At 41.5% G+C, this 27,184-nt stretch overlaps 1 protein-coding gene and 1 long non-coding RNA gene across 2 annotated transcripts in view; one reads left to right on the top strand and one right to left on the bottom strand.

Annotated features, from left to right (window-relative positions):
* Positions 1-10,068, bottom strand: part of ACOT12 (acyl-CoA thioesterase 12) — a 40,254-nt gene extending 30,186 nt beyond the window's left edge. Inside the window, exons 1-2 of the mRNA NM_001192607.3 lie at positions 9,816-10,068; positions 2,073-2,142 (exon numbers count right to left, since the gene is read on the bottom strand). Of these exons, the coding sequence (NP_001179536.2) occupies positions 2,073-2,142; positions 9,816-9,948 (203 nt within the window). The 5' untranslated portion in view covers positions 9,949-10,068. The remainder of the gene's footprint in view (positions 1-2,072; positions 2,143-9,815) is intronic.
* Positions 9,986-21,326, top strand: LOC104968970 (uncharacterized). The gene is made up of 5 exons (XR_807996.4): positions 9,986-10,074; positions 11,078-11,122; positions 11,581-17,343; positions 18,934-19,039; positions 20,510-21,326. It is a non-coding gene; the product is annotated as an uncharacterized lncRNA (long non-coding RNA).
* The last annotated feature ends 5,858 nt before the right edge of the window (positions 21,327-27,184 follow it).

Here is a 27,184-nt window from a genome sequence, read left to right on the forward strand (position 1 = left end):
TTTGGTATATGCAATATATATTTGTGAGTTAAAAATATCTAATATGGCTTTTGACCGAATTATATGGCTTTCTATAGGTAGCTTTCAATTTTCTTAATTTTTAATGGTGTGGGTCCCGTGCGTTTTCGTGGCCACAAGTCCTTTCTGATAACACAAACACAACGCAGTACAGACAGCAAACTCCAATTCAATGCTGAGATTACTTGTTAAGTCTAAGTTATAGAATTTGGGATTGGAAAGTACATAATAGATATTTTATTGTAAAACACTGTTGGCTTTCCTAAGCTTAATAATGGGGCTTCAATGTGTTCTCAAATAAGTTTGCATTTTCAGTAATCTGTAATTTTGTTGAGATAAAGACACATGTCAGCTTTTTCTACTTGAGGGAAAAAAATCACATAGTGTCTGCACTGAGTCAGCAGACCTTCATCTGTATTTACAGATCTTCATCTGTATCTGTATCTGTCAAAGGCTCTTTCAGACACTGCAGCAGACTATGACAACAAGTGTCAGGGGATGTTCAATAAAGGTTGCTGATCACAAAGATAGAAGAAGTGGGTTGGGAAAGCACTGGATAGACCGTAAGAAGATCCAGGCTGTAAGTGCCCTCTGACCTTTGGCTGCCCTCTGACCTTTGGCTGGCTATGGGGCTTAGGCCTCGGGTTCTTATCAGTACAAAGATGACTGCACTGAGTTCTGAAGGTCTCTCCATATCTACAGTTCGAATGCCTACCAAAAATTTCTTTTGGATTAGCTTTGAAGGTGTAATTTTTTATGCGTGTGGTTTTATTTAACTTAATTTTGTTTTTATATAAATGGATAAGTGCCAGATAGATAACTGTAAGCTGAAGATTGGAGAGATGAACTGGGCATCTCAGTGGACAGACTCTCTAGGGTTTGAAAACTGGTGGCAACTAGCAGACAATGTCCTCTCTTCCTTTTTTTTTTGGTAAGTTATGTTTATGTCTTTCAGGATCAAGATATTCAGAAAGAAAAAGAGATATAAACATAAAATCAAATAAATTAAATAAAACTATATGACCCTAGTTCATTAGAATTATTTATATGACCTCTTAAAAAAATAAAATTCCTAATTCTGCCACCAGAAAGGTATAGAAATAATGACCAACCCCGTATCAGTGAACATGTTAAACAGGGATACAGTGAGCAGATACAAATGTAGTACCTGTATAGGACAAAAGACCAGATTTCTTTAAAAAATAAATTGCAAGAGAAAAGAAGAAAACGCAAATTTTATGTTAAAGGTCATGTCAGCCATATTGGTTCCTGATTCAATAGACCAATTGTTTAAATTAAAAAACAGACAAACATTTTTTTAAGACTATTGGGAATGATAGTTTTTGTTAATGCTATTGTGTCTATGTTATTATGTTTTCTAAAAGAGCCCATGATTTTTAGAAATATATATGAAATATTCAGAGATGATTATGGGATTTGCTTAAAAATAGTCCAGGTGCGTGGGGGATTATGGAGGGGTATTGATGAAACAATATCATCCATGAATTGATTATTGTTGTTGTTAGGTGTTGGGTCGTTGGGGATCCATGGTACTATTCTCTCTTCTTTTGTATATGGTTGAAAGATTTGTATATCTTGAAGTTTTCTACAATAAGAAATGGTAAAATATACACATTCCCACATATAAAATGTTTTTCATAATTTAACATCCCTACTGAGAATAATTAATATTTACCCAACAACCTAATGATGAAATTCACCACTATAGAGATACTTATTATCATTAATTATTCTTAGTAAAGGAAGGAACCATTTAAGAATCAGCTTTTATAAATCCTGTAATGCCTTATATCAAAAGGCATTTAATGCTGAGACCTATTTCTTAACAAATCAGGGCTATAAATTTTACACTGAGTATTTACTAAAAGTAGGTCCTGAAATTATTATTATCTACTGATTTACATTGGCTCAAATATTACTTATTAACAAATTGGATCCATGACTGCAAATGAGTTAGCTTAGGTGCCACAAATACATGTTGTAAATGAACTAATAAACCCAGGAGAAAGGCATGATAAAGCAATGCCACTTACCTAGCTGTCGCTTCAAATTGTATGTCATCCACTGAGGCTGTGACACAGGAAACGCCAGCATGCTTTTCAGCTTCAAAAAATAGGTTAAAAAAAAAAAGGGCTGGATTAGTTATGTTTAAATACTTCAGCATGCAGGAAGAGGAACAAAACAAGTGGGTTTATTCTAGTAACTCATCCCTCTATTCAGTACAGGAACGCTGTACCCACACTTCTGAATGAACTGGATTGATAACAGTTCCTTTGCTTGAAAAGTTATTTTTCTACTGCGTGGAAGTTACTGTACTTCCTGCAAAGTTTTAATTTACACTGTCTTTGATTTGAAATTCAATACCAATACCCAGCATATCTAGCTACTTGAATAGTAACTTCAATAAGTTGGTGTCAACTTCCATTTTGTCAAGTACTACCCCTCTTTAAAAAAACAATGCATCAGAGCTTTATCCATTGTCCCACATAACCAGTAGCTGAATGTATTTAAACCACTTAACCAGTGTAAGCATTGAACAGTACAGAAGACTTCAAGGCCATATCCCAAATCAGAGAGAAACTTAGCATCAGAGAAATAGAGATGGGCATGTAGTAAGTATTTAATCATTATGTACTTATTACTACTAAATCCATATGAAATTCACTTGCATTAATTGTGCTGGAGGGGGAAAGCATTGAGTAGGGTGAGAGGTTAGGAAGGAGCTCCAATTATTTCCATGGTCCCTGTCTGCATTATTTAATTCGTTTTTTTTTTTTTTTTTTTTATTGTTGGTTTTACTTTATGTAAAAGTATCGGAATTTATCCTCTTTGGGAAAAATGTTGACATGTGTTTTTTCCAGAATTTCATTCTGAGGAACAATTAAAACCTAAGCAGGCTGACTGCATTAGCTTTTTAAAGAAATTTTAACTCCATTTTAATTTTGCAGACTTCACTCCTAGTGCCATATTATGAAAAAGAAAGAGATAGTGAATTATACTGAATCTGCATTCTCTGTGTATAGAGGATTACTTTAATTGTAATATATATTGACAGTCCCAGGTAAAGAGATATGATAAGGTACTCCAGAGAGCAAGTATGTGAAACATTCTTCCCTATGATCTAATTCTGTAGAAAATGGGACATTCTCTTTTACTCACTGGAAATAGCTATTCTTCCAAATATGCACATGACCTAAACTGAGTTACTAGAAAATTAACCATAGCAGAACTGTGTATGTGAGTGATGGAGAGGGGAGAATGGGCTTCCCAGGTCTGAAGTTCAATTAGAGAAAAGACACATAAATATATTAGACTCTAGAAATGCTCAAGGTGGGCTCAGTTTAATTCAGTGTATCAAATATTTGTTAAATTCCCATTGATTTTCAGACACTTTGAGCTGAATCAGTCCTATCTTTTAATGACTCTACTCATTAAAAGTCATAGTCAATGCCCTTTTTCTGGAGAATGATTGGGACTCTTGCAAATATATGCTGTAAAGTTTCCTGACATGAGGGAATGATATGTTTATTAAACTACTCTTGTTGATAAAGTGTAACCCTGTAGCCAACCAATTTGGTAACCAACATGAGTTACCAAATTTTGAGTGATTTAAATGATGACTGAAGTACAAAAAAAAGACTTTTTATTGTACATATTGGGCATCTTCTATGTGTATGTAGCACTATACCAGATTGCATTAGGGATCACAAAGAAACATAATCATAATAATTATCATTTATTATTGGTCTGGCACTGAGCTAAGTATGCATGTTAATTATATGAGGTTGATACTGTTAATAGTTCCATTTTACAAATGAGGCAATTTTGGCTTAGAAAGATCAAATACATTGTTCTAAATAGTCATTTTGACTGTAGAAGCAATAGGAACTCTGAGAAAAAAGGCCAACCAAAAAATGTTCCCTAGAGAAGTTCTTGGCTGAATATGGGCTTTAGGGACTCAATTGCCATGGTCTATATTATAGACTTTCAAGGGCCATTAAATTAAAAATGAAAAATTAAAATATGGGGAACCAGCATAGGGCCACAAATTTTACGTGTGATCATTTTTCTTTGTAAGTGTGACAGAGATGAATTAGACAGGACCAATCTCTTCTGGTTCTTGGTTTTAATTGTCCTTCATGCAGTATGCCAGTAAAAGTGGAGGACCCCTAAAGCTATTTCTGATTTCCTGGGAAAACTGAGAAGCTGAGGAATAGTAGTAGCTAAGTGGATGTAATCCAGGAATGATGATTGATCAAAACGATGGTGACTTCTTCATTCCTTCTTTTAACTAATATTGATTAAATTCTTGGGCTCCAAAATCACTGCAGATGGTGACTACAGGTATGACAAACCTAGACATCATGTTAAAAAGCAGAGACATCACTGCCAACAAAGGTCCATCTAGTCAAAGCTATGGTTTTTCCAGCAGTCACGTATGGATGTGAGTTGGACCATAAGGAAAGCTGAATGCCAAAGAATTGATACTTTTGAATTGTGGTGCAGGAGAAGGTGCTTGAGAGTCCCTTGGACAGCAAGGAGATCAAACCAGTCAATCCTAAAGGAAATCAACCCTGAATATTCATTAGAAGGACGGATGCTGAAGCTCCAGTACTTCGGCCACCTGATGAGAACAGCCGACTGTTTGCAAAAGACCCTGATGCTGGGAAGGATTGAGGGCAAGAGGAGGACAACAGAGGATGAGATGATTGGATGGCATCATTGACCCAATGGAGATGAGTTTGAGCAAACTCAGGGAGATGGTGAAGGACAGGGAGTCCTGGTGTGCTGCAGTCCATTGGGTCGCAAAGAGTCAGATATGAGTTAGCGACTGAACAACAACAACCTGTGCTGTGCCAACCTCTATGTAAGGTCCTGGAAATGTAAAACAGCCACTGTCCTTATTCTCATGGAGTCTAGTGGAGAACCAGACATTAATTAAATGAGTACATAATAACAAAATGAGTTAGGTGATCTGAAGAAAACATGGATATTTTGAGGGTCTGTAACTGGAGGAACCACACCTGGGTGGGATGTCAAGGAAGGTGTCCATGTGGAGAGGATGCTTGAAGTGAGATCTGAAAGATGAGAAGGAGTAGAAACAGATGTGTGTTGTGGAGAAGGGAGCAGAGAAGGGAGGGCTTGCTGGGCAGAAGGAACTGTGGTTACAAAGGTCCTGATGAAGGTTTTTGTGGAAAAAATGAAAAAAGCAACAATATGAGTAGGTAAGAGAAGGCTGAGGATAAACCAACAGGGCCTTGAAGCTCTTGGTTGACAATTTTTGTAATATTTAGTATTAAAGATATTGTTTAAGATATTTCAGTATCTTCGGGCCTCCAGATGAGGCTAGTAGCTAACTCTTAATAAAAGTGAAAGCGTTAGGTGCTCAGTCGTGTCTGACTTTGTGACCCCCATGGACTGTAGCCCGTCAGACTCCTCTGTCCATGGAATTCTCCAGGCAAGAATACTGGAGTGGGTAGCCATATCCTCCAGAGGATCTTCCCAACCCAGGGACTGAACCTGGGTCTCACGCATTGCAGGCAGATTCTTTACCACCTGAGCCTCAAGGAAAGCCCTAATTCTAATGAGGTCAGTGGCTAATTCTAATAGTTGTTTTCCTATATATCATAAAGTGTTTTTCTCTGCTTTCAAGATTTTCTGTTCACCATAGAATTGATGATGTGCATAAATGTGACTTTCTTGGTATTGATTTTGCTTGGTGTCCCATGATGTTTCTGAATCTGTGCATGTATGTCTTTTACCATATTTGGGAAAATTTCATCTATTATTTCTTCAAATATTTGTTTTTTTCCCATGCCTTCTCTTGTCTATGGGACTTTAATTATAAAAGGCATTTTATTTTTTTCATAAATCCCAGACATTTTATTTTTTAAATTCATTTTTTCCCCTCTGTTCTTCAGATTGGATAATTTCTATTGATCCATCTTTATGTTTAATAACTTTACTCAGTCACCTCCATTCTTTGTTTAATCCTATCTAGTGAGTTTTTAACTTAAAATACTATAATTTTCAGTTCTGGAATTTCCATTGAGTTATTGTTTTTATAGTTTCTATTTCTGTGCTGAGATTTACTGTGTCTTTTGTTATGATCATATTTTTCACTATATTCTTGAGCAGAGTTATGACACCCGGTTTAAAAATTCTTGAAGCTTAATTCCAGCATTAAGTCTTCTAGGGATTGGTCTCTACTGACTGTCTCTTCTCCTAAGAATGGGTCATGCTTTCCTGTTTGTTTGAATATCAAGTAGTTTTGGATTGTAGCCTAGTTATTATGAGTGATATGTTATAGAAATTGTGGGTTCTTATATGATCCTCTGAAGAGTATTGTGCTTTTTTTTAAATTGGATAATTTGATCAAACTCACAGTATAAAACTCTGTCTCCCTAAAGGTGGGATCAGCTCTTTTAATTCTTTTGGCCTCAGGAAGGAAGTATGGAGTCTGCCTGTATATACATGACTCAAGGTTCACCAGAGAGCTGAGCAAAGATTATAAATATATTTTAGGGCTCTACCTCTCTGGTTCTCTCTTGTCTTGAATTTTCCCCCTCATATTCCAGTAGCTGTATTTCCCCTAAATCCTCTGGCTCTTCAAATCAGCAAGTCTATGAGTTTCCCTCAAATTAAGCTGGGAGAATATTAGATTCTTTCTAAGGACAGAAGATCTTAAAATTATTAAAAACAAAACAAACAAAAAAAGACAAAGCTTCTTAGCACCATTCTGTTCCTCTGAGAGTTGATTTCCAAATGTTTTAAACCTACTTTTGTTTGCTTTTCAGTTCCCTTATGTGGCTTTTATTCAGTGTTTGTTCCAGGGATTATGGTTATCTGTGCGAGATATTTTTCTAATGGGAGATACTTACCATGTTAGAAGAGGAACTTTTATAGCCTTTGGTAAGGAAGACAGTGGGACAAGATGAACAGAACAAGTGACATGATCAAATAAGCACCTTCAAAAAGTACTTTAGATGCAGTGCGGAGAGGAGACCAGAATGAATGGAGAAGACCAGTTTGGAAACCACTGCTGAAGTCCACATGAAAGATGATGTTTATCCTGCATTAGGTGGTGGCAGTGGAGCCTAGCAAGATGCTTGGGTGTGAGAGATTGCTTCAAGGGAACGTTGATAAGACTTGGTTCATAGATTAGATCTATGGAGGGAGAAGCAAGGTACAGAATCAAGGATGGTTGATGCCTAGATTTTTGCCATGCATCACTGGGTATTTGGGTGCCATTCCTGAAAGAGTGAACCCTGGAAAAGATACACAAATGAAATAGAGAAGGAAATGTGAGACTGAGATATTTTAAAATATGGAGGGTGGAGAATGACTCATAGATGGCTTAAAGGCTCTAGGATTAAGATACGAGAAGAATAATGGGGCCACTGACAGAAATGAGGTCTAATGGCGACATGATAGTGAATGTATTTCATCTTCCTTTAAGCATTGGGAAGGCATTTGGGAATCTAGCAGTGCCCGTGTGTCATGGGAGTACTTTGGGGCCACAGTTGTGATCATTACTTGTCATAGTAATGTGTCTATACAGAAGTGTGGGTCACTAGGAACTCTGGTTGGAAAAATGCCAGGAAAAAACAGGTTTATTTTTTTATTTTTTATTTTTTACTCCTTTTGTATTAAATATAATACCATGGAGCATTTCTCTGCCAAAGATTCAGTTACATCTTGGATATAGGTCAGTTGGTAAAGAATCCAACTGCAATACAGGAGACCCTGGTTCAATTCCTGGGTCAGAAGGATGTACTGGAGAAGGGATAGGCTACCCACTCCAGTACTCTTGGGCTTCCCTTGTGGCTCAGCTGGTAAAGAATCCACCTGCAATACGGGAGACCTGGGTTCAATCCCTGGGTTGGGAAGAGCCCCTGGGGAAGGGAAAGGCTACCTACTCCAATATTCTGGCCTGGAGAATTCCATGGACTGTATAGGCCATGGGGTCAAAAAGAGTCGGTCATGACTGAGTGACTTTCACTGGCTAAATAATGTCCTTTGCTTATGTAGTGTCTTTTCCTACTGTAGAGTGTTTAACAAAGGTATTAAGCATGTTTCCAAACCAACTTTATCATAAAGGTTTCTTCAATATTGTATTGTTAATAATATAACTATTAAGGTCCACAGTAATCGGTTATCAGTTGACTCCTGCTGTGGTCTGAGTTTCCAAAGATGTAAAAGCATAGACATTTTTATGAAAATTGCAAGAGGGCAATTGTTCTTTCATTATAGGACAGAAGCACTGAGTGAGGTAACTTTAAAAGTCACTTCAATATTCACATGATGAATTCAGTTGCCATGGAAATAGGCATCGTTATTATTAGCAACTTCCATAATTTCTATACTGGTTTCTCCTCCATGTGAATTACATTTGTATTCATGTTGCCATTATTATGTTATTATAACCAACCTCAAATCCTTATTAAAACTGTTAAGACAGAAGCCAAACATTCCTATCAATAAACAGAAATCAAACAGACTGGCATCGGATATGACTGAATTTTGTGGGTGGTTAACACACAGGGGATTAGAAATTGTATGAACACTCATTCAGGAAAGCAGGGATTTGTAATTAGTTGAGCTTTACTTTTGTCCTCTGTAAAACAAGAATCCTGGGATACGTGATCTTAAGCTCCTTCCAGCTCTAATATTTTATCCTAACATAGTTTACTTAAAATGTACATTTGCTGGGTCTATTAAGTGTTGTATGCAAAGCCTGGCTTCCTAAATAAGATTGCAGGCTCTGGACACATCCGTTCAGTTACCCATCCATATAATCAGGAGGTTTTTGTTTAGTGCTTAATAAACATTAGAAAACTAGCTTTAGTTTACATGCTAATTGGCCAGTCAGGAAATCAAAGGTGAACGTACTAATACACAAAGTAATCGCAGATTGTGTTAAGTGGTGTGAAGGAATTTGGAAAGGGTGTTGTGACAAAAGCGATGAAGGGTGCAAGTGTACAGCAGGTGGTTAGGATAGACTGCTCTGCAAAAATGATGTTTAGTGGAGACGGAACGCAAGGAAGGGCCAAGAGGAGAGTGCAAAGGCAAAAAGAACAGCAGGTGCAAAGGTCCTTCGTGGAGACTACGCGAGGGCGTGGAAGGCAACAGACTGACTTCAGAAGCAGATATGGGAGATGGGTGATGTACTAAACTAGACATTAAAGAGATCTGCAGAAATGTAAGCCAATATCACTTCTCTAAGTATATTTATGTTCTTGTTGAAAATAGTTATTTTACAATAAAAATATGTAATGGATTTTTGTTATTTTCAAAAGAATTATTTTTAAAAATTTCACATATGGTAAATATGCATATAAAAAAGAACCCACATGAATGTTCTCTTGGGGCCTCGCTTATTTAATGGGATAAAAGACTAAGAGGTTTAAGAACCAGTGGTCCAGGACTTTCCCAGTACTGGAGAAACAATCTCAATCATTATTTCCCAGCTGCACAAGGCTTAAAACTCTGTAAATACCCTCCCCTCCTTCCTTCTCTCTCCTTACCCATTCCGGGTCCTGGGGTGGCGCAGACCCGCACCCCACTGCCTCAGATCTTTTGACATCCTGACTTCTGCCTTACTGACACCAGCCATCCTGCATTTCCACATCCCCGCCCGCTAATGGGGCACTCTCCGCCATCCCGGACACTCGCCTACCCAGCACACACTGGGCCCCTCAAGTAGGGCTCCCCCCCTTCCGGACCCCGGCACCCCGGGTCTCCCCGGTCTTACACCCGCCTTCCAGCACTCCTACCCGCCAGGCAGGCTGTGGTGTCGATCCACTTGAGCAGCTGTCCTGCGCTCAGCTCGCCCCGAGAGTTGGCGTGCGCAGGCTGGATGGCCTGGCTCATGCGCACCTCCGCGGGCGCCGGCCGCTCCAGCTCCATGGCTCGTCAAGAGTGCGAAGCGACCGGGCCTGGGCGCCGCCTGGCCACCGGCTGGACCCGCCCCAGCTCCAAAGGGCACTGAGCCGCTGTCCCCAGCCCGTATCCCGCGCCCTGCTGCACCAGGAGGTGAGATTTAAGAGGCCAGGAATGTCGCGAGGAGAGTGAAAGGGAATTCTTCACTGAATCTGGGGCAACCGAGGTTGGCAAAGCTGGAACCAGCTCGGGTTTCTCACCTGTAAAGGGGAGATAGCACTTATCCCAGAGGACTGTGCAGAGAATTAGTGAGATGTAGTACAAAACTCACGGGCTAAGGGGACATGGGTGTTTGCCAGGTAAACGAGTGAGGTTACTGTCTGCCTGAAGAACTTGACAAGTGATGGGGAGTTAATAATTAATTAGTTACATTTTCTCCAGAGGAGGGTAGACCTTTCGCTTTAGAAGTTGATTTTTAAACTGTTTGACTTTTCTTTCTTTTTTTCTGCTGTACACTGCCAGGTAAGGGTGGGCAATCACTCCTCCCATCCCTAGTTCAAAACCCACCTTCTGGTTCTTAGGATAATATAATGGCTCAAAAAAAAAAAAAAAAAAAAGCCCATTACTCATCATTTTGTTATGAAATAGGCCCACAGCCAAACACAGAAAGAGGGGCTGATTTTTGCTGGCATATCAGAGGCACCCAATAAGGGAAGGCAACCTTTTGATTTTAATGTAGAGAATAAACTGTTGCTGTGCTGCAAATGAGCTCAACAAATCCCAAGAGAATTTCTTCTTGATGCGAGACAGAATCTAGAATATTAAATAAGATTTCTCATTGTCAACCTTTAGCACACATAAGCTTTGTAGAGCTGAAATCAGTGATTCTACAGAGCACTCCCCATTGAGGAAACAGTGACACCAGAAAACCTACAACATGTTATAGAGCCAGAGATGCTGTATTAGGAGGACCGGCTGCATCTGGGAGGGCATTCAGGGGTGAGGAAATGGGCGCCTGGAGGGTGTGTTGGGCAGGCAGCTGATGTAAAGGAGCAGTTAAGGTAGTTGAGTACCTGACTTGAACTCAGGGCTCCTGACTTACCACAAAGTCTAATCGACTCCAACAAATCAGTGCTGCTTTTTCATCCCTTTGCAGATGGCCTGCTAAGCCCCAGCTTGGAGCATCTGAATGGAGATTCTGGTAATTTTGCTTCTTTTTTAAAAGCGCTTTTAACATAAGAGAGGAATGAAGGAATCATGAACATGATAGCTTTTCAGGATCCTCTGTAGGTAGGTTTCTGTCCCATATGAGCTTAAGAATTGAATGCATTCAGTTGGGTAAGTAGGAAGTTTGACTTCTATAAAGTGACTTTTTTAAACAAAGTAAAACTTATGCTTCCAGGATGGTCCCCTTATAAGTTGCTTTTCAGATAACAGTGTTATTAGTTTTATCATTTTTGTCATTCCTCATTAGAAAGTGCCTCTAGAGTTCTTTATAGCATCTTGGCAGATTGGATTAGTATTCAGCAAATACTCACTCCATCTACTGATAACTCCACGGGAGGCACTTACTGGTGTGTGGCTTGGCCATGTGACTTGCATTTTATAGAATGTGAGGAGGTAACGGTGTACCAGTTTGAACCTAGCCCTTATTTTTAGGGACATCTGACCTCTGCAGTGAGAAGATGCTGTGCCTGAGCCACTGCCCCACGAGCATCTGGGTGCTGGGCTGCATTCACGTATTGCAGAGCCATTCCAGCCGACCTGCAGACTTGCAGCCTGAAGCTGAGCCATGCAGCAGACATGCAGACTCCTGAGTGGGATCTGACTATTTATTTTTGTCTGTCACTGTGATTGGGGGATTGTTACATAGCAATGCCTAACAGTTACATGTGCGAATTTCATTTATTAATATTTCAGAAAATTTATTAAGTTATTGGAAATAAAACATGTGTTTAGGCTGAGTTTTATTGTTTGGGGTAAAAAAAAGTGGTGACTAACATAATAATATGTATGTACTTGCTTTATATGTATACTTGACTTTCCAAAATGATTATCTGGAAAAGGACAGCCTGTGTCTGTATATGTACGTCTAGGAATGTATGACCAAAGAAGCAAAGTACACAAAGTCACCATTGTGCTTTGTTATATGTATTATCTCCTAATTAGGTGTCTTGATTATGGTTTCTTAGCTTTTGTTGGTTTTGCACCAATTTTCAGTTTCATAGACTCTGCCTGAAACTACTGTTCTTACGGTTTTTTTTTTTTTTTTTTGAATAGCATCAGCATGTGTGAACATTTGCTATATCCTTCATCTGTCAAAGATTTCTGCTATTATGTTTGAAGAAAAGGCTTCCATTCTTCCATTTCTGTTTAGAGACATCTTTTGAAGATGAGCTGGTCTGAAGCCAGCTTGATTTTAGAAGGTCATGCGTAAGAGCAGGAAAGCTGTTCGGGAAGAGTAGACAGAATATGATAATCACTAGAATAATAAGAACATCTTAGGATGTTGGAGTGCAAGGGAAACGAGACAGTCAGACCCCCTCATTCTGGACATGAGGAAATGAGGTATTTACCCTGGGTCACGTTGTAAAGTTAATGGTCAGTCTCTGAGGAAACTGAGAACAAGGAACATGAAATATAAGCAGAGGGAAAAAAAAGTGCTTCCCCCCAAAGCGGACCCTCCATCAGAAATTTGAGAGCAAGCAGTTTATTTGGGAGAAAACTGCAGAAAGCACTTGTAGGAGAGTTAAAGTATGGTCCCCAGACCATCAGCTTCAGCATCACCTGGGATTCTGTTAGAAATGCAGAATCGGCCCACCCCCAGCTCGCTAAGTCAGAAAAGAAAGAAAGAAAGTGAAGTTGCTCAGTCATGTCCGACTCTTTGCAACCTCATGGACTGTAGTCTACCAGGCTCCTCAGTCCATGGAATTTTCCAGGCAAGAGTACTGGAGTGGGTTGCCATTTCTTTCTCCAGGGGATCTTCCCGACCCAGAGATTGAACCCGGGTCTGCTGCATTGCAGGCATACGCTTTACTATCTGAGCCACCAGGGAAGGATGCTAAGTCAGAAGCTGCATATTATTCTATTTCCCGAGGGAGTTGTAAGCATATTAACCTTTGTGAAGAACCTGCCTGAGTTATTCCTCCCAGCAAAGTGGGAGCTGGGATTTTCACCCTCCAGTTCCCACCCTTCACTGCTGAGGGCTGCTTCCCAGCTGAACTCCTCCTCAGCACTCCTGATTTCAGGGCAGAGCAGCTCTGTGCTGAGAGCTGTGCCTCTGTAGGGAGGGAGGAGGCTCTCAGCTTGTACTGAAGCTGGGATGGAGAGTGCCGAGGGGCTGCAGGCAAGGTGCCCAGCGTGATACTTTCTGTCCTGAACTGATATTCAGAGACTTCCCAGGGGCAGCTGGGAACTTTTTCTTCTTATGAGATGAACCCCAGGCAGAGGGTCTGGTAACAATGTATTTCATACAGAGATGAACTTTATTAGCTACCAGTCTCTATCTCTACCTTTGGTATAGGTTAGGAAAGGTGCCAGCTCAATGTTTTCAAATTCAAATGATTAGGGATGTGGTTCAAAGTGTAAATATGAAGTTTCTAAACAAAAAAAATTCAGAATTGGTTTCCATATATTTCAAGTGCCAGCTTATTGCCTGGAGCGTCATTGCTCCTGGATCCTCTTCTTGGGGTCACACTGACCTTAGGAAATTGGACTGTCCCATTTAGCATCTGAAGCCTCAAGCCAGCCTTTCTCCTGTTTGTTCCCATGCCTTCTGTGTCCGAAGCTCTTAAACAGATAAGCATTAGGTGTACAAGCCAGGTGTCACCTGATGTATGGAGTGCAGCACTTTATTCTTTGAACAAAAGCCATGTGTATTAAGTCCAGTTTTTTCACTTCGCAGGGTTTGCTTGGCCTCACCTTCCGGAGGTGCAGTAGTAAAGAATCTGCCAGCTAGGACAGGAGAGGCAAGAGACACAGGTTCAATCCCTGGGTCTGGAAGATCCTCTGGAGTAGGAAATGGCAACCTACTCTAGTATTACTTGGAAAATTCCGTGGACAGAGGAGCCTAGCAGGCTATAGTCCAGGGAGTCACAGAGTTGAACACCACTGAGTACACACACACACCCCTTCTTCCCAGGACCTGCTCAGTGGAGGCTCCTGGACACCACTGCCACTGCTTGACAGTTTGCTGGACTCCAGGGTCTGCTTTCAAATATGGAGTCAGCTTTGTATCTCTGGAATAGCCCCACTTGGCCATGGGGTTTAATTCTTTTTACATGTTGCTGAATTCTCTTTGCTAGTATTCTGTTAAGGATTTTTACATTTACAATTTTGAGAGAAATTAATCTGTTTTCTTTTCTTTACTGTCTTTGGTTTTGGTGTCAGGTTCATAAAATGAACTGGGAGGTGTTCCCTCTGTATTCTAGAAGAAATTCTTGTTCAAACATCTGTTAGAATTCTGCAGTGAAGCCATCTGAGCCACTCATAACATGCTATATAGCCCTATGAAGTATTATATTATTATTAATATATTATATTTTTATTATATAATGGGTGTTATTATATTAATAATTACCATTTTGTAGATGAGGAAACTGAAGCAACTTGCCCAAGATCACACAACTAGGAAATAGTAAAGCCAGGATTCAAACCCAGTAGTCTTGCTGCTGTCTCAACTAGGCTGAGAAAGTGACCAATGGGGTCCAATGCAGTTCAGTCGCTCAGTCGTGTCCAACTCTTTGTGACCCCATGGACTGCAGCACACCATGCTTCCCTGTCCATCACCAACTCCCGGAGCTTACTCAAACTCATGGCCATTGAGTTGGTGATGTCATCCAACCATCTCATCGTCTGTCGTCTCCTCCTCCTCCTGCCTTCAATCTTTCCTAGTATCAGGGTCCTTTCCAACGAGTCAGTTCTTCACATCAGGTAGTCAAAGTATTGGAGTTGCAGCTTCAGCATCAGTCCTTTCAGTGAATATTCAGACTGATTTCCTTCAGGATTGACAGGTTGGATCAATTAGGAAATGAGAGGTGACAGTTCACCTAGATCTGTCTAACTTCAAAGGCCATGCTTCTTCTAGTCCAAGCTACTTTCGTTCACTCATTCATTCAATCAGTACATATTTATTGAGTGCCTACTGTGTCCCAGGGACTGTTCGGGGCATGGGATAAATGAATGATGAATGAAATAGATTTAGTCCCCAACTTTATAGAGTTCATTGCTTAATAAATAACATGAGAAAGTGCTACAAAAATGTAATTCATTCTAAGAAGTATGAAACGATGATAAACATGTATGGAAACTAGCTGATGGCTGTGGGAAACTCCTCAGATTATATCTTGCAACTGACCATTTACTAAACTTGAAGGTCACTCCTGATTTGTGTTTGTAAACAATCACAGACCTTCAGAACAGTGGAAGTACCATACAAAGATGTGCTTGTTGCCGTCCAAGTGTCCTGCTCCTAGGCCCTTACTGTGGACAGAGCTATGAAGTATGTGTGTTTTTCTGTCTATGGTGGGTTGAATGATGGTCCTCCCCAAAGACCGTGTCATACTCACTAGAATGGCTCCCCATGGGCCCATCCGCAATGGGTCTAGATGTGGCTGTCACTCTGTAGTGAGTGGGAGAGGGCAGGGGCCGACCCCCATTGAGCTCAGAGCTCACCTTCCAGGACCAAACGCATCTTTAACCACGAGGAGTCATCAGCCAGGGCTTGGTGACTGGAGCAGTGCTGGAAGGCTAAAACCTACCTATTTCATTTAGGAAGAGGCCTGTACCTAAGCATTAGAGGCATTTCCTGGTGGTAAAATGGATATTTATCCCCTATTAGAGAGATATCCATCTGCTGAGAAAAAGCTCGAGATTAAATTTCAAGGATGAAACAAGATTTGTCCTGACAGGTACATAGATCCTCAAAGACTATGTAATAACCTCTCATAAAACAGTCAGAAATTATTTTTTATGGCAGTTCCCCACTTTGTATAGAGCCTTTATGATTTGTGCTTAATAATATACTGCCTTAAAATTTAGAATTGTTTAATACCAGCATGTCTTTTCTCTCTAAGGAGATTCATGCATCAGCTATTTCATTAAACATATTGTTTTAAATGTATAATATTGACCAGACACTGGGCTAAGCATAGGTAAGGCCCCCATTCTCAAGGAACTCTGTCTGGTATTTAAATCAGTAATGTGGTGTGGAAAAGGCGCATCATAAGATACTGTACACAGTGCATGAGGACATCGAGAGGGGAGGCTCTCCTCCACGTGGCCATCCCCAGAAAGTCCTCATTGCTCTGTCAAGCAAGCAGCAGGACCTAAGCATCCTGAGCAAAGGAGAATGCTTTTGGGGCTCCCAGAATTGGCTAAATATGTTGAACCAGGCTTGACAGTGGACAGGTACAAAGACTTTGCTGCAAGGTTGGGACATATGGCCCTGCCTCTGCTGCTTCCTTCCTTGTGGACCTTGGTTAAGCTCTAAAGTCTCAGGAGAGAGCATCTATCTGACTAAGCTTAATTCATGTCTTCTCATGGCCCTAGGACTGGGGAAGAGAAGAGCACAGTTTCAGTAGAGATTGAGACAGGTACCTGGAATTACTTTCTCTTGAAGATTAAACAGAAGAAGTTATTTCCCCAAAAGAAATTGATCTCTGATTTGGAATGGAGAATGGAAGCTAGATGAATTTTTAGAATTATCAGTGACTTGTACAAAGGCATTCAAGCATTGGGAAGACATAGGGAAAGGCAAGTTCTTGATAGTGTTGATCAGCAGCTGGATCAAGCCTCACCTGAAACCAACATACTTTGGAACTTTCTAATTTCATGACCAGATAAGTCTTTTCTATGGCCTCTTCTCCCCTACTTTTTTTTTTTTTTGCTTAAGACAAAACAAACAAACAAACAAAAAAACATGTTTGAGTTTGGGTATCTGTCATGTGTAACCAAAAGATTTCTAACCAATACATACCCACTCCCCATTGTTCTTACACAATTGCTGGTAGTTTTTTATTTTTCTTTTATTTCCTATGGAAATATTCATTTCTATTTTTCCAGTCTCTGAGTGACATCCATACTGTTCATTTTTAGCTCATATCAGGTGAGTGACACAACTCCATAACAACATTTTTAAGTCATTTTTCTCAAATAGGTGATATGCTTTTATTACAATGTTTGATTACAATGCTTTGTAGCATCCTAATAAAACCAAGGTAACACACATTGGAAATAATTTTTTTCTTACAGCAATTTTGAAATGTTTTTCAGCCATCCAGCTGACTGGGCTAGAGATACGAAGCCTCCACAGTCAACAGTGTGTCTTTATATCAGGCAACTGCTTGGACCCCACCAGGTCTCCCTGGTCTGAGCCCTGCCTGGGTGCTATGGGGCATACACAGCAGCATCAAAGAGATCCAGGTCAGTTCCTGTCCCTACAGGAGACCGAAAAAGTAACCTGACTTGATGTAATGCCACGTTATCCTGGGGGCTTCAGTTACTAATTAATTCACAAGAGAGTCTGCCTAGGACAGCCACTCTAATTATTCCAATTTTTAAATGAGGAAAATAAGGTCAGAAATTTACCCTGCATTGTCCACCTAGTTCGGTTCAGTTGCTCAGTCGTGTCTGACTCTTTGGGACCCCGTGGACTGCAGCTCTCCAGGTTTCCCTGTCCATCACCAACTCCCGGAGCTTGCTCAAACTCATGTCCGTCGAGTCAGTGATGCCATCCAACCATCTCATCCTCTGTCATCCCCTTCTCCTGCCTTCAATCTTTCCCAGCATCAGTGTATTTTTCATTGAGTCAGTTCTTTGCATCAGGTGGCCAAAGTATTGGCATTTCAGATTCAGCATCAGTCCTTCCAATGAATATTCAGGGCTGATTTCCTTTAGGATTGACTGGTTGGATCTCCTTGAAGTCCAAGGGACTCTCAAGAGTCTTCTCCAACAGCACAGTTCAAAAGCATCAATTCTTCAGCACTCAGCTTTCTTTATGGTCCAGCCTAATCCGTAATCAAGTTGTCCATCTAATCAGTAATCGAATCTGAATTGCTAAGTAACTCTGCCTCTTGAGTCACTCATTCAAGGTACTGCAATCCTTGCCATTTACCATGTTATTTTAATGTTATTTAAACAATTTCCTAATACTTACCATTTAGCATTTGAAAAGAAAACAATGTCCCATAATGTAGATACTGACATCTCTTGGATTTTTCATTTAGGATCTTTTTCTCTTGATTTTATCACATGCAGAGAAAACAGAAGAGAGAATTAAATTTTTGTTAGAAGGCAGTAATTCATAGGTCAGAAAAATCTTGGTTTACAGATTGGAACTAATGAAGACAAACGTTTTAATAAATCTTAGAATGTATTTCCTACCTGTTGGAATTACAACTGTCTTGCATATTCTCTCCTCTATGGAATCACATATGTAGCCTGGGGTATCTAAGGGACATAAACATAGGCCATCATTTCCTTACTTTTTTATTCTTGTCACTTGAATTAGGTCAGTAGAAGTTTGGAGGCAAAAGACATAATCAATTAATCTTTCAAAATCCTAATACGAATGGGAGTAGGTAGCCAAGTGGGTCCCTCAGCAAATGTTGAGAGCTTATCCCTGCTAGAGCTTACATTCTGGTAAGGGGAGGCAGACGCTGATAAATGTGTGTGTGTGTGTGTGTGAGACACTTTGGAGAAAAAACAGGAGAGGGTAAGAGGTAGGTGGGCATGGTTGCAACTTTACACAGAGTGATCAGGAAAGGCTTCCCTGAGACCCTGACAGTTGAGCAAAAGTCAGAAGGAAGTGACTGAAGAGCCATGAGGCCTCTCTGGGGGAGCAGGTTGTCTTTAGGAGTGCTCCCTGATGTCCCTGTCCTCCTTCTTCTGTTCATGTGGGGAGACTGCATCTCGTATTTCCTGGAGTATGAACTGATTTCACCAGTGAGACATAAGTAGCAATGAAGGGTGTTAAGAGTCAGGGCATGACTTGTCATGTTCCCTTCTCTTCAGACAGTGAGTCCACATAGAAGAGTCCCCTGAGGATGCATCTGGATCGGGACATCATGGGCCAGAGCCAGCAGCTAACCCAGAGACTCTGCTGCTGTAACTCTGAAATGTGAGAGTTGTTTGTCACTGTGGCATTCCCTGGGTTGTTCCGACTAATGCAGCAGTGTTCTGGATGAGGGAACAGCAGTGCCAAGGCCCTTCGCTATGAGTGTGCCTGGCATGTCTGAGGAACAGTGCAGAGGCTGTGTGGAGCAGATTGGGCAGGAGAGTCCTGAGATGACATCAGAAAGGTGATGAAGGGTGAGACAGGTTATGCAGGGCCTTCAAAGCCATTGTAAGGACTTTTGCTTTTAATCTGAGTGAAATGGGGAATTGGGGAGTTTTGAGCAGAGGAAGCGACTTCACTTTCACTTTTCACTTTCATGCATTGGAGAAGGAAATGGCAACCCACTCCAGTGTTCTTGCCTGGAGAATCCCAGGGACGGGGGAGCCTGGTGGGCTGCCGTTTATGGGGTGGCATAGAGTCGGACACGACTGAAGTGACTTAGCAGCAGCAGCAGCAGAGCAGAGGAAAGATAAGATTTGCATTGCGTTTCAAAAGGATCATTCTAATCATTCTGTTGAGAATAGATTGCAGGGGGCAAAGTGCAAGAAGTGGAGTAAGGAGATCACTGGAGGTCATGGTGTGCTTTCCTGATGGAACCCAAGGGCCTGGGAAACAGGGCGTGGAAGCAGGGGTGGACCCAATCACTGCTGCTTGTGCTACTTGGGAAATGTATGATTCCAGTCCTTGCAACTCACAGCTCAGGGATTTGTGAGTGTATATCTCCTGGTTCCCAAAGAGGGACACTTCTGCTGGGGGAGTCCAGCAAGCATTCCAGTCACTCCAGTCTCCTTGTGCCAAGAGACCAGCAGGAAGGAAAGATGTCACCATCCTGGCAGGGGAAACTGATCTAAAACTCCAGGAGTAGGCTGGACTTTGGGGGAAGGCAAAAATCCATTTGGCATGCAGTGATTTGGGGAGCATCTCTTGGTTCTTCCTTGCCTGGTTTTGGTGATAAATAGATCTTGCAGCAGCCATGTCCTTTGAAGGGCATGATGACCAGGATAAACAAGCTCTTCAGGAATGAGGACACTGTTCACTCACCATGTAAACCGCCTAAGCCCATAGAGGTGTGCTGCTGCTAAGGCGCTTCAGTCGTGTCCGACTCTGTGTGACCCCATAGACGGTAGCCCACCAGGCTCCCCCGTCCCTGGAATTCTCCAGGCAAGAACACTGGAGTGGGCTGCCATCTCCTTCTCCAAGGCATGAAAGTGAAAAGTGAAAGTGAAGTCGCTCAGTCGTGTCCGACTCTTAGCGACACCATGGACTGCAGCCCACCAGGCTCCTCCGTCCGTGGGATTTTCCAGGCAAGGGTACTGGAGTGGGGTGCACTGCCTTCTCCGTAGAGGTGTAGCCAGGGGTAATCTAGAATGGGTAATTGAAGAGGGTGATTATTAGCATCATCACAAACTGAAACCAGCTGCAGTAGCGGGGTACAGTTTGTCTCATAAATTTTCTCTTGTGAGTTTTTTCCAGGAAAAGAGACCAGCTAGAAACTTGGAGCAGCTATTCCAAGGTCATCAGATTTTCTGTACAAAGCAAGCAGATCTGAGCAGGCAAGGGGTGGATTTCAGTGAATTTTGTGGTGTGCTGCACACAATACCCCCTGCAGGACCCAAACATTCATTCTCCAAGTTACCAAGAGTGTCCCCATTCTTGGATGACACCTGGGCACCTTTCCAGGTATTGCCCTTTGTGGACGGGAACTGCCAGGATTTTATTTATGTTCCCTCCCCAAGGGGGAGTCATTTTTGCTGACTGGCTTACTTGCGGGCTATAAGGACCTGGCCTGTTGCCTCAGTCTGGGACATCTCTGAAGAGCATGCCTGGTTTAGAATCTGTGTGATTGGCTGAGGTCTCTGTTGTACTTACATCAGAGTTCAACTGCATCTGCCCAGTCTGCTTCTTTCCTTTCTAGGGTAGACAGAATAATGAATGGCTTCCCCCAGGTGTCTAACCCTACTTCCCAGAAGTCATAAATGTGTTACCTTACATGGCAAAAGGAATTTGCAGGTGTCATTAAGTTAGAGATGTGGAGATGGAGAGATTATCCTTGGTGGACAAGGGTCCTTCTAAGAGAGAATCAGGATTTCAGAGAAAAGAGAAGATGCTATGCTGCTGGTTTTGAAGATGGAGAAAGGGGCCACAAGCCAAAGAATGGAGGTGGCCTCTAGGAGATGAGAAAGTCAAGAAAACAGATTCTCCTCCAGAACTTCAGAAAGAAGGCAGCCCTGCTGACTGATTTTGGACTTTGATCTCTAAAACTATTAAACGATAAATTGTGCTGAGTTAAGCCTTGTTTGTATTATTTTGTTTGTTTGCTTTTTACAGGAACAATAGGAAACACACAATACCTTATAGGTACTATGTGGGATAAACACTCCCCAGTAAACTTTGAACATGCAAACCTTTGCACGGAGTCTGTTCCCCAGGGAATCTGGCTTATGCTATACAACCTGTGGGCAGATTTTTATTAGGAAAAGAATCCTGCGGGCGATCAAATCAATCTAGTGGCCAAGAGTTTTAGTTTCCACCTGAATTGGACAATAATCTACACGTGATCTTCCCAGGTGGCTCAATGTTAAAAAAAAATTTGCCTGCCAATGCAGGAGAAGGGAGTGGCATCCCACTCCAGTACTCTTGCCTGAAAAATCCCATGGATGGAGAAGCCTGGTAGGCTGCAGTCCATGGGGTCGCTAAGAGTCGGACACGACTGAGCGACTTCACTTTCACTTTTCACTTTCATGCATTGGAGAAGGAAATGGCAACCCGCTCCAGTGTTCTTGCCTGGAGAATCCCAGGGACGGGGGAGCCTGGTGGGCTGCCGTCTATGGGGTGGCACAGAGTCAGACACGACTGAAGTGACTTAGCAGCAGCAGCAGCAGCAGAAGACGTGGATTTGATCCTTGGGTCAGGAAGACCCCCTGGAGAAGGAAATGGCAACCCACTCCAGTAGTCTTGCCTGGGAAATCCCATGGCCAGAAGAGCCTGGTGGGCTACAGTCCACGGGGTCGCAAAAGAGTCAGACATGACTGAGCAACTAAACAATGAAGTCCACAGATAAACTGGTCCCAGACTCTCCAGCAGTTTTCATCATCTCAAGGCTTTTTGGAGTTAGAAAGTCCTTGGATGCACTTTGTTTTAGATCTAAGATTAGAGGTAAAGTAATTGTGCAAGGACGTTGGAATAATTTACATCTTTCCTCCTGTCATAGGGGGAAATCTTTCTGTGACCAGAGGTTGCTTATGTTACTATGGATCATTTTTTGCTCCTGGAAAGTCTCACCGTCTCCATGGGGGCAGCTACAGACAGCCTGCAACCTGCTGAAGACTGTGGCAGTTTAGAAACTTGCTTGCAATTTCTTGACACTCGTCCCATTGAAAGATTGGGTCTGTGTCCACCCCCTTTCAATTGGGGTTGGCTTGTGACCACCTCCTAGGCTTCGCAGGTGGCGCTAGTGGGAAAGAACACACCTGCCAGTGCAGGTAGATGTAAGAGACGTGGGTTCCATTCTTGAGTCGGGCAGAGCCCTGGAGGAGGGCATGGCAACCCACTCTAGTATCCTTGTCTGGGGAATTCCATGGACAGAGGAGCCTGGCCGGCTGCCGTCTATAGCGTCACACAGAGTTGGACACGACTGAAACAAATTAGCACGCATGCACATGACCACCTCTTAAAACAGAGTGTGCTTTGCTCGGAGTCTGTTCCCCAGGGAATCTGGCTTATGCTATACAACCTGTGTTAAAATTGAAATCAAATGGAGACCAGTCCTGACGGTTTTCTGAGCAGACAAAACCAATTTAGTCATTAATTTAGCTTAATTACCAATTACTGTGACGACGTTGTCTTCTCACTATATAAGCCGTTTATAATCACATGTGCTTCTTTTTCCATGCTCTCATTTGGGTGCTCTCGGTTTGCAAACCATTGTTCAGAATGTGGGCAATAATTTTTATTAGTTGCTGACTATTGGTTTTATTATGATATGGCCACTTCTGAACCAAGGGTATTTAATCGTGCCTGAAGTGGGGCTCAAAGAAGACAAACCCTGCAACCTCAAGCCAGTGGGCAACCTGGCTGCTGCCTCCCGTGAGCCCTTTCTGCCTCTGTCTTCCCGCCAAGCGCAGAGTCCCTGGTAAGTCTGAGCTTCACTCTTTGTGTAATACGCTTTCCAACTTTATCATGCACACTGTTCCACTGCTGTTTGTGTTCCTCTTCTGTTCATGTTCTGTTGAAGTTTCTTGGTCAACCCACTGATCCTCTTCAAAAGGAGGGATAACATGTCATCCTGTGTATTTGGGAAGAACAGTTGGAAAACAAGGCTCCTCATGGTTACCAGTTTAAGAAGTCATTTTTAACACTCTGAGATTTTTGCAAAGTTCAAGTTAATTTGGGGGCTTCCCTGGTGGTTCAGAGGTTAAAGCGCCTGGAATGTGGGAGACCCGGGTTTGATCCCTGGGTTGGGAAGATCTCCTGGAGAAGGAAATGGCAACCCACTCCAGTGTTCTTGCCTGGAGAATCCCATGGAGGGAGGAGGGTAGTAGACTACAGTCCATGGGGTCGCAAAGAGTCGGACACGAATCTCTGGAAGATATTTTAGGGAATCCAAACCAAGATAGTTTCCCCTGGTGCTTGGGTCAGGCTCTTGTGCCTTTCTGGGGAAAAAAATATATATGTTTATATATATAGATGAACTTTTGAATCATTTGGAATTGTAATGGCCATTACAATTCCAAATTATTGATAAATGGATAGATGATAGATAAATACACCTTCAAAGCAAAAAAAGAGGATCTTAAATCTCTTGGAGACAATGGAATGCACTTTTCAATTGGTTTGCAGAAACTTAAAGACTCCAAAAATAGCTCCAAAAGGATCCTTACACGCGTGCTAAGTTGTGTCCAACTCTTTGAGACCCCATGGGACTGTAGTCCACCTCCGTCCGTGGGATTCCCAAGCAAAAATACTGGAGTGGGTAGCCATTTCCTTCTCCAGGGGATCTTCCCAAACCAGGGTTGAACCCAAGTCTTCTGTATTGGCAGGCAGGTTCTTTACCACTGAGTCGGCAGGGAAGCCCCTAAAAGGATCCTTTTTGCAAATAAAAATCTTTAGTAGAACACTTTTGCCATCAGAGCTTGTAACTTTAACAAGTCCAGTTGAGATGGTCATGGTGATTCAACTATTCTTTTGAGTTTTTACCTGAAAAGTGGATAACTTAAAAAAAAAAAGTCTAGACTCTGTGGGGGAGGGAGAGGGTGGGAAGATTTGGGAGAATGGCATTGAAACATGTATAATATCATGTATGAAACGAGTCGCCAGTCCAGGTTCAATGCACGATACTGGATGCTTGGGGCTGGTGCACTGGGACGACCCAGAGGATGGTATGGGGAGGGAGGAGGGAGTATGGAGGAGGGTTCATGATGGGGAACACATGTATACCTGTGGCGGATTCATTTCGATATTTGGCAAAACTAATACAATATTATAAAGTTTAAAAATAAAATTTAAAAAAAGGGAAAAAAGTCTATTTGTCTATATATATCTATGTATGCATATAATAGATATATTGTAATTTTTTAAACCTCTGGATGGTATTGCTAAGATTTATTTGTAAAAAGCTGTATTCAATTAAAGGCAAAGAACTGCTCTCTCAATTAAGTATATGCTCAGAAACCAGCCCAGGTGTTTTCAAGTTCTCATGATTTGGGATAGTATTAATATTTGATAGGTAAAAGCTGGTTTAGGTCTGTTGGTTTGATTGGAGTGGGCGTGCTTCAGAATTATCATTATTGACTACAATGCAGCTGTTTTGGGTAAACTAAATTTAATATACTGTTAAAACTAGGTATGATTTAAGAGCAAATGAATTAGATGAATTAAGTGAGGTAGAAGTTTTTAGGTGAACTTCTTAGCAAAAATTATGATTTAAATGGTTTCCCATAACTTTTTGGTAGTTGATATCATTAGAATTCTGCTCCTTCTTGTAGAGGAACTGGGGATATTTGGATCTATTGGTGAACATGTACATGTCATATTGAAAAAACTTACTATGAGGATGAATCAAAAGATGAAGTGACAAATGGTTGTCCACTGCTCTGCTAGCTTAGGGAAGACAAGATGGAAAAGCAGGGTAATAAGTTAGAGATCTTAGCATCACATTTTGCAAAGCTAGGACAAAAGATGTCGCAGATTTAAGATCCAGGTGATGACAAAGCCTGATTAAGAGAAGGTGCAGGAAAGTGATGAATATAAAAGTGAGTAAAAGAGACTTCTAAAAATACAGACTGTGGTAGCCAAAAATTGATTTGTATAAAACTACTAGAAATAATAAGAATGAAACAAAATGACTGCATATGAAAAGTAGCATGTGTGTTTTTGGTAAAAGATGGTAAGAGAAGTGGAGGAATTATTCTAAGAGAAAAATCCAGGGTCAAACTCAATGTTTTCCTGCTATATTCTGTGTCTGCTTCCTATGCTAATGTGATCAATTATCAGAGAATCTGTGTGGGTTAGCAAACTTTGATACAAAATATTTGAGTTTCTTTGTAATAATGTACTACAGAATTCTCTATTGGCTTACATGAGTTTTTGGATTATCAGTCTGTTCTTGATGAGAAATTCTAAGCAGGGGATTTTCCCTTTTCAGTGATCTGCCTTGAGAAAACAAAGCTCTTGTGTCCTGTCAATTTTTTTCTCTCATGTCAGGTCTTTGATTAGCTAAGAGGGCTGGACCGTACACACACACACACACACACACATGTTAAATTACATGGGTGGTTGTGGTTTAGTTGCTAAGTTGTGTCCAACTCTTGTGACCCCATGGACTGTAGCTCACCAGACTCCTCGTCCATGGGATTCTCCAGGCAAGAATACTGGAGTGGGTTCCCATTTCCTTTTCCAGGGGATCGTCTGGGCATGGGAAGCATGTCAAATAAGTATTATGTTGTTTCTAGAAATGATGTAAAATTCCTGGAAATCTGGTATGTCCAAATAGAGTAACTTTGACAAGCAGAGTTTTCTGATAACTTTAAGATAATAAAACTGAACTGGGTAAGAGTTTCCAGAACTAGATTCAAGCAGAACAAGAATTAAGATAGGATTGAATTATCTGATGAGGATGATTGTAATTTCTTCCAGATATAAGGCAACCTTTCCTTTTACCCAACTATGACTTATAGCCCAGATAGGGAGAAAACTAACTGTTTCATATGTCTTAATTGCAAGCCTGTTTCTAAAAATTGTACATTTTGGAGCAAGAGTCCAAATGGAGGCCCACACACCATATGTCTAAATATTTAAAAATTATAACTCAAGTGAGCAAATTGTGAAATAAAATATGTTCTATCCTCTCATCTTAAAATACACATTTATGATGACAAAGCAGAAAGTTGGCAAAATACAAAACACAACTGAATTTATTATTATACTTGTCTCTGGACTGGTGAAGTTTGGATGAGTAACTGTTTCGTACTGTGGAGAGTACAGAGCCACTGCGTGCCACTGTGGCACACACATCCCGAATTCCCAAGTATCTCCCGAGTCAGGAAACTGGAAAATGAAGAAAACAAAAAAGAACTCCCAGGAAATACCTTGATGTTAACCATCTTACAGTAAGGTTTTCAGGTGAGTTAGTTTCTCTTTTCACCTACTGAAATTTTTCCCTGAAATTCTCTCAATGATATCCTCCCACACTCTAAAAACAGTGTTCATTTCTGACTGAAAAATCACAAACCTTTATTAAATTCAGACAGCTTTTGAGGTTGTAGGGCAAGCAGAGTAGAAAGGCATTTCCCCGAGACCTGGACAGTGTTGCTCATTAGAGTGGACATCTAGGTTAGGGAATGGTGCCACGTCAGTTGAGTGCCAGACCTCAAGAGTATCACATGCATCAGTTCAGTTCAGTCGCTCAGTCGTGTCCGACTCTTTGGGACCCCATGGACTGCAGCACGCCAGGCTTCCCTGTCCATCACCAACTCCCAGAGTTTACTCAAACTCATGTCCATTGAGTCGGTGATGCCATCCAATCATCTCATCCTCTGTCATCCCCTTCTCCTCCTGCCTCAATCTTTCCCAGCATCAGGGTCTTTTCCAAAGAGTCAGTTCTTCCCATTAGGTGGCCAACGTATTGGAGTTTCAGCTTCAGCATCAGTC

This window comes from Bos taurus, chromosome 7 (assembly GCF_002263795.3).
Source record: "Bos taurus isolate L1 Dominette 01449 registration number 42190680 breed Hereford chromosome 7, ARS-UCD2.0, whole genome shotgun sequence".
In the NCBI taxonomy this organism is placed as follows: Eukaryota; Metazoa; Chordata; class Mammalia; order Artiodactyla; family Bovidae; genus Bos; species Bos taurus.